General features: G+C 50.8%; 1 protein-coding gene across 1 annotated transcript in view; it reads left to right on the top strand.

The window, feature by feature from the left end:
- Nucleotides 1-307: 307 nt before the first annotated feature.
- The window catches only part of Med12l (mediator complex subunit 12L), a 292,238-nt gene continuing 284,636 nt past the window's right edge, over nt 308-7,909 (top strand). Inside the window, exons 1-2 of the mRNA XM_028763676.1 lie at nt 308-393; nt 1,177-1,397. Of these exons, the coding sequence (XP_028619509.1) occupies nt 1,299-1,397 (99 nt within the window). The 5' untranslated portion in view covers nt 308-393; nt 1,177-1,298. The remainder of the gene's footprint in view (nt 394-1,176; nt 1,398-7,909) is intronic.

Here is a 7,909-nt window from a genome sequence, read left to right on the forward strand (position 1 = left end):
TCCACAGCCAGGTTAACCCTGCAGCCAGCTGGGGCGCAGGGCCCGTGGACTGCGCGCTCTGCGGCTGCGAAAACCCGGAGAGGCAGATGGGAGCGCTCGAGGCGCTCGCAGCCAACTCCTCCGCGGTCCGGCCGCCAAGCTGGGCATGCTCAGTGCGGCCGCCGCGCCGCCGTCCGCCAACTCGGGAGCTCGCGCTCCCGGGCCGTGGGGGCGAGAACGCCGGCGACGGCGAGCGACGCCCCCAGGCAGCCGCAAACTTCGCGGCGTCCGCAGGCTGGCGAGCCAGACACCTGGTAACGTCAAATCCAATTCCCCAACCCTATCGGAGCGATGGAGGCTGCGGCCGCCAGGGCGTCCCGGCCGCCTGCCTAGCCGCTAGCTAGGGACCAACAGGTAAACTGTTGGGGGTGGGGATCGGGGCGCGCGACGTCTAGGGGTGGCCCGGGTAGCCGAGTCGCCCGCGCTCCCGATGTGTCCGTCGGTGCTCGCGGCCACCTCTGCTCACCCCCTCCCCAGCCCCGGGAGGGCCAGCAAAGGGTTAATTCGGCCCCGCGCCACAGCGAGCGCGGCCCCCTCCAGCCGCCGCGGCCGCTGCAGCCGGCAGCCAGCAAAGCGCTCCGGCGCCGCCGAGGGGACCCGCGCAGCTCGTGCACCGGCTGAGCCCGGAGGCACCGGCCTCGCTCGGCGTCCGCATCCTCGCCTCTCGCGGCCTCTCTCCCCTCCGCGCCCGCGGTTCCGCGGGTCCTCCCGGTGCAAAGCTGCGGGCGCGGGGCACGGCGAGCCAGGAAGTGGGCGCGGGCCGCTGCGCAGCGCCTCGCGGGCCCGAGGACGCCTAGCCCTCGGCAGGCACCGAGCCTCCCGCCTAGGCGCCAAGAAAAGTTTTTTCCCCCTTTATGCCCCTCCCCCACCCCAGCTCGTGCCCCTCTGGGTGGGTTTGGGTTCATTGGTGAAGAAAGTCACACGTTCCCATCAGCTGCTCCTCCCCCTGGGGACCGGGTGGGGGTGGCGGGAGGCCGGCGCCGCGGCGGACCCTGGCCGACCTCCAGCCCCGCCGCCGCCCGCGGAGCAGGCGTCCCGGGGCTCGGCACAGCGGGGTGCCCACGAAGGCTGCCCCCCCTGAGCGCGTCTGCGCGCCGGCAGCGGCCGTCTCCAACCTGCTTTTTCTCCTGCCTGCAGCGCCACGGCGAGCCAGAGTGGAGGGAAGAGGGAGTCTGTCTGCAAAGTGCTGCTCCCTGGTGCTCAGAGGCGGCTGCTCCAGCTCCAACTCTCATTCATTTCGCCGGTTAACATGAGAGATCATGGCCGCCTTCGGGCTTCTCAGCTATGAGCAGAGACCGCTGAAGCGCCCGCGGCTCGGGCCGCCCGACGTCTACCCGCAAGACCCTAAGCAGAAGGAGGTAAGGGCGCCGGCGGCCTCCGCGGTTGTGCGGCGCTCCGCAGCGCTGACCCGGGGCCAAGCTGGCCCGGCGGGCGTCCGCGGCGCTGCGGGGGAAGGGCTGGGGAGGGGATCGGAGGCGGGGCCGGGACTGGGGTATCAGGGACCCTGGGCTACGGAGACCCGGAGCCTGTCAACCCCCGCGCTCCGCTGGGCGACCGCTCTGCGGGGGGCTGGGTCGCTTCCCGGTTGTCGGGCCTTGCACTGCGCCGCCGGGCGCTTTACCGCTTCTACCTCGCTAGCGTCTTCCTGCTCGCTTTCCTCCGTTTCTGCTTGTTTTATTGTTTTTTACTCCGTCGCTTCGATAAATCCTCGTAAACTTTTTGACAAATGCTGGAATGCAGTGCATCGGACACTGTGGTCTTGCGTTTTGCGCCAGCGGTATAGGCACGGATGGGGGAGGGACCCTTTTCACATCCTCCAGTTTGGAATGGAAGTCGTTTTTTAGCGAGGTGATCATATATTTGGCTCTGTGAATGTACTTCTGTATCTCTCTCCTTTAAAAAAAATTAAGAAAACAATATTAAAGAGAAACACCGAAATTTGTTTCTAGAGAGGCAATTGGCTTTCCCGGAGGGTGTTTTGTATGTATAAAGGCAGGCAAGTTATCTTAGAAAAGAATAGCTTCCAGGATTACTTATTTCTTTGAATGAAATTAATTGGAGAAACCATGGCTGTTGGACATACAGTAGTTCCAGTGGTTAGTATAAGCTATGTAGGTATGTGTCAGGAGTTAACAAGTAATTATGTAACAACTCTCCAGCCATAACGATCGCCCTTGGCTATACAGTTTTCCCAGAGACTTGCCCATCTTTTCTTTTTTGGTTCACCTGCTCCCCAGCTGTCCCTTGAGACTTTGCCAGCTACTGCCCACCCGTCTTCTCTTTTCTATAGTTAAACATGAACCGGCCTTGTAGTCTATTTCCTGTGAGCCTGGAAACTCTACTAAAAGTTTGCATGTCCACTGATTTCACAAGAGGACTTTGCAAGAGTTCTTTCAGGCTTTTATTTTGATAAATGTATCTGTCTCATTAGTAGAGGCTCAGCCCAGACTGGCTAATAATGCGTTTGAGAAATCATCATGAGCAATTCCTTTTGGCCTTATCCCATTGAGTTTGAGGATCAGGGGGGTAATTAAGAATTGAAGATGCCTGGGAAGTTTACAGGTGGGTAGCATGTTCTGCAGCTCCTAAGATCCGGAAAGAATAGAGACTCTAAGGACCAAGTATAGGAAGATGATCTAAGCATTACTAGCAGAACATTTAAAAAGTTTTGGTAGGGATAGGGATGTTCATTTGTTGACTTTTCTCATTTTATAATTAATGTCTCACTATGTCTTTCTGGAGAGTGACGTAATAAGGCAGCTCCCTCGCTTATGGTTGGTGGCTTGGAGTAGCATGTGTGCTTGTTTAGCATTTATTTTTACAGATGACAGTCACTTCAGGATTTGGATCCTGGAAAGAATAATTTTGGATATTGGGTCACTTTCTAGAAATCTAAAACTGGAAGAAGTGACTGTAGAGGGTACTTTTTCTACTTTGATTTGAGAAAATAAGATGCTTGAAGCCCAGAAGCACTTGATTTCTCTGAAGTGTGTGGTGAATAAGCATCCATTGGATTATCAGTGCAGTACTCATTCAAACCAACACTGTGCTTGGGATGACTTGCCCCGCTACTCTCGTGATTCACTTTCCCCCAGGCGACCGATATTCTATCTCTCTTGAGGAGAGAGTTATATGTGGCTGTAGTCAAATTTGGGTACAATATGGAACAGGTGCTTGGCTGTTTTTTTGGTTGCTGGCGAGCAGATTCCTAAGCTTCAGTTATTTATGTATTATACTACTACCTCAAACTTCCACCCTATCCTTGTACAACCAGTGATTTTATCCTTTTATTAACTGTAGAGAAACTGTATTGTGCTTTCTGAACGGTCTTGATTTTTGCAGTGTACTGCAGTATGTATATGATTGTATAAGACATACACACACACGTTATTACATGCAAACACAAGATACACAATTACACATATTTGAAGGAGACCAAATCTATACCATTATCCATCAGAGAGCTGTGGTGATTTGTTTGTGAAAGGTCACACTGATCTACCGAAGCTGATCTTGAACTCAAGATCTTCTTGTCTCCAAAGTCCTGAGGTCATAGGCCTGCACCACATCTAGCTAAATTATTAATTTAATGGAGGAAGTGCAGGCTTCTGGTTTGACAGTGGTGAGTTTGGATTGTGGTTGAGAATCTTAGTGGTTGGCAAATTTGGATCACTTCTCACTAGTCAACTAGTTTAATTGTGCTCTTCAGGGAAAAACAAGGTAGAACTTTATGAAAAAATTTTCCTCATATTTGAGTAAGAAAATCCCTATTCCTAACTGAACCAAAGTTGCCTTATTGCTATCTATGCAGTTTGTATTGATAAGAAGTGATAAGAATGTTCCGGAAATAGGATCCCAGGCTACCGAGTGGACTCCTTCGTGAGGACTGTGTGGAGACATAATGAAAAGAAGATCCGTTAACCTGCTTCATCAATTGATCGAATTCACTCACAAGCTTGCAGTTCCCTGGCCTCCCTTTAGACTTTATTAAATGTGGTGGTAGAATACTTTGTCATCTACACATGGACTCCCCTCCAAACTTTAAAAATGGGGAATCATAGAAGTAGGAGTCTTTCTCTAGTCCTTACAGCTTATCTACTTAGGAATACTATATATTCACCAGTGTGGCTTGCCTGGTCTGCTTCGGGAATGGTTTGGATTTCTAATTCATCTGATACTTCTGCGTTTCACCACTTGCTCAGATCCTTTTCTGGCTTTAGTCTAACTTTTCTCTTTCCTGGAATTCTTGTATTTGTCGGTCTTGATCTACCCAGACACCTGCCAGCCTTTTCTCCTTCAAACTCAACATTTCATCCTGCCCTCATTCAGCTGTGACCTAGCAGGTGGGCTCTGGAGCCATTCTGTTTGCCTGAATCTTGGCTGTTTTGTCCCCCCACCCCGTTGTTTTCTCCCTGTTTCTTTTAACCTCTTGGAGTTGGACAAGACTACTACTTTGGTGCACGGTGGTTGGATACTAACATGGACAATGTATGTAAGGAACTTCAGTTAGAGTTGGTCATAGATCCAGCATGGAACTATTTCCTGTCAAAAATTACTGTCTGGCCTGTCTGTCATCATGTCGGTCTCAGCCCAGGGACCTTCTCAGGCCTTTCTGGTGTGTGTATCGTTTGCAGTTATTTGTTTGTATCTGGCCATTTCCTCCCAGTGGGACAGTTTCTCGAGGACAGCAAAGGGGTCTATGTTTGCTGTCATTGACATGTCTAGCCCTGAGTGAGGTCCCTGGAATGCCAAGGGCACAGATATTTCTTGTAATGTATTATCGAAAAGAGAGACAAGTGGGTAAAAGACCGCAAGTGGCATCAAGTGTGTTGGGAAAGCTGAGTTAGGTGAATGCCCACAGTGTCCTTGTTGTCTGCTCAGGACTGTGAAAGTGGAATGAGATCCCAGAAGGAAGGAGGCGTTGTTTTACCTTGACTGTGTGGCCTGGACAGTTGACTAGTAAATACATCCAGGAAATCAAATTGGTAAGAGAAATGGATTGGGGCAGTAGTGAGGGTTCTCTGCAGGCACAGGAGCCCACCAGCAGGGTCTAGGGGAGGGATTGTGTGAACCGATGCGATGCAGGGCTGCTCAGGAGAGGGGCAGCTTAACTTCGCAGAGTTGGCATGCGGCGTGCACATTTCCTTTCAGCTTCTGAGTAGAGTTGACTCACCTGAAAGGTTAAGACCAAATGCTGATAGTGCAAGCTAGTGGGCCACCGGTGGTAGATTGTTTAGCATGTGTGAGGCTCTGGGTTCTGAGACCCAATAACTAGGAGAGAGAGAGGGAGGGAGGGAGGGAGGGAGGGAGAGAGAGAGAGAGAGAGAGAGAGAGAGAGAGAGAGAGAGAGAGAGAGAGAGAGAGAAAGTGGAGTTGAGAAGGAACCCAGGTTATTGGATCTCAGATTCAGCAGGTCTGAGGAGTGGCCACGGAATTTGCATTTCTATGCAGATGGATGGTAATCTGATACTGCTGGTCCAGAGCCTGCTTTGATAGCTCCAAGGCATTCTACTCAGGATCATCCTCTTAAGGAATTTCACTTAAGAATCTTTTTATGGGCTGAAGCTGCGGGAGTTTGGCTTATCAGTGCAGACAAGCAGAGTTTGGTGGGGGCTTTCCTCAGAAGTTCCATCCTTTCATAGTCATATCTAAGAGCCTGTCAGAAAAGCCCAGTCCCTCCCCACCATCTTTCTCCTATGCTTACAACAGTCTGCAGACCACCCTTCAGGGCCTCACCATTGTGGCCCTAGCTCACCTCCACTGCTGCTCCTGGCAGCCACAAGCCTGCCTCTGAGTTGCGGCTCTACCATCCACTGCTTCTTTGATTCACAGTCTTCACCTGTGAGATGTAGTCTGTATGTAAACCAATTGCTATATGGAGAGCAGAGAGACATGGCACATGGTCCTGCCACACACACCTGTGTGGACAGTCCACACAGGTCAGCTTCAAGTAGCTGATGTCTTGGTGAAGGTTCCAGGTTCCTTCTGTTGTACTGGTGACGGTATCCCTGAGACCTGCCTTGGGAAGCTGGTTTAATCAGAGCTTCTTCCGGCTGTGTACCCTTCTGGCTTCTGGCTGTACAGTGGGCCACAGCTGCTATCTCCCCTTCCAGCAGGCCTGGCTCTTTATTAGGTTGCAGTCCATTGCTGTAGTAGTGTTTATTGTTCTTGATTCTTAGCTAACAGATTGTCCCAAAGGGAGAACCTTCCTTGCAGCCAGTCTTCAGTTTCTTACCCTGTATTAATACGCTTTTGTAGAGCTCATCAGTGTCTGAGATTCAGTTTTTTAGGGTGCTGCATCTACTGGAAGGCCAGCCAACCACCCTGAATGTAAGTTGCCTGAGGGAAAGGGTTGATTGTTGGCGATCACGTGACTGCCTTGTGTCTGTGGTTAGACAAGGTACTAATTGAAAAAGAAATAAACAAAATTCATAGACCCGGGGGAGGAACAATGGTGGAGGATTGGGGAAGATTACATTTTATTCTAAGGGAAAGACCGGACAAATTGGCCAGTTGCCTGGAGGATGAAGACAGAAGCTAGCGAGATGTTTGGTTCTAGTATGTTCCTTGCTTGGGAGCAGTTTGTTGGCCTGGGGGAGGTGAGGTGTTGCCTCAGACTTCCTTAAAATCTCAATAAAATAAGGGAAGGGTGTGGACCTGCTTCTAGGTGACTCAGGTTAGAATCTTGGTAGAAAGCTCTGTTTCAGTTCCTTTTCTGGCTGCCTAAAGAAAAATTGCTAGATAGGTCAGGGGGTTGTACTCAAAGGCAGAGGTCTTGCCTGGTGTGCCCAAGGCCCTACCCAATCACCAGTACCACTTGGGAAAAGTGTTGCTAAATAATTCTGAACAGAGAGGAGAAATGCAACTAGTTGTCATTTCAGGGAGATGCAGTACTTAACCTCTACCCGAGACCCGCCTAGTCAGAGTTAATGGGAGGAAACTCAGGGAGTTGTAAGTAACCTTTCTAGGTGATTCCTCAGCACACTGAATTTGAGAACCAGTGTCTTAGCTTGTGTGCTTACTTGCAGCGCAGCTTGGGTTCTGTCATGTTCCTACACACTGCTCAATACTTACCTTGGGTCTCCGTGTCTTCCTCACATCTTATTTGAAGAATGGGTACCTTTGGGAACTAAGCTCTGAGAGTGAGCCTTTAGCTACTCTTCCCTTGAAACTGATCTAACACCCTGTTCTTAGCCTAGGCGTGTTTCCTGCCAGCTGTAAAGCATTTATAGCTGAGTAGAATTCCATGCCTGGGTCTGGAAATATCAGAAGCTATTTCCCATGGGCTCTCTTGGCTAACCTGAGGCAAAGGAGAGGTGAGCTAGTTTTTGTGCCACAAACCCCTGCTTTAACTTAGCAGTGCTGTGAGGTGTTTGTTTGACTTGGCGCTGGGTTCTCAGCTGGACTCTAGGGACTGTCTGTGGGGGAGGCAGTCACTGTCCTTTAGCCTGATGGATGTTTCCCCATAGGTTGACATTTGAGATGAGATTCAGTCCTTCAAGAAGGCTGAGAACCACAGAGTGAGGTCTGGTCTTCGGGTAGGTGAGAGAGAATGGAGTCTGGATACTTAAGCTAACAGGTGTATACATTCAGGTATATACACGTGAATAGTGAATGGGCAGCATCAGGTGCTAGCAGAGCAGAAAGAGAAAAACCAGACCGGGGGTGGGGTGGTGGTGGTGGTGGTGGTGGTGGTCCTCCTGCTCTTTGTTCTGAGGCTTTTCTCATAGAGAGGTTTAGAGCTTGGGCCACTGCTGTGAAGTAGGCAGTGTGAGCATGAGGGAAGTGACTAAAGCTTTAGGTCCCTGAGCAGTGAGGGAAAGCTTCCTTGGTTTATTCAGCATGGAGAAAGTAAAAAGTAACCTTTGAC

The sequence above is a fragment of the Grammomys surdaster genome, unplaced genomic scaffold, assembly GCF_004785775.1.
Source record: "Grammomys surdaster isolate TR1022 unplaced genomic scaffold, NIH_TR_1.0 139, whole genome shotgun sequence".
NCBI lineage: Eukaryota > Metazoa > Chordata > Mammalia > Rodentia > Muridae > Grammomys > Grammomys surdaster.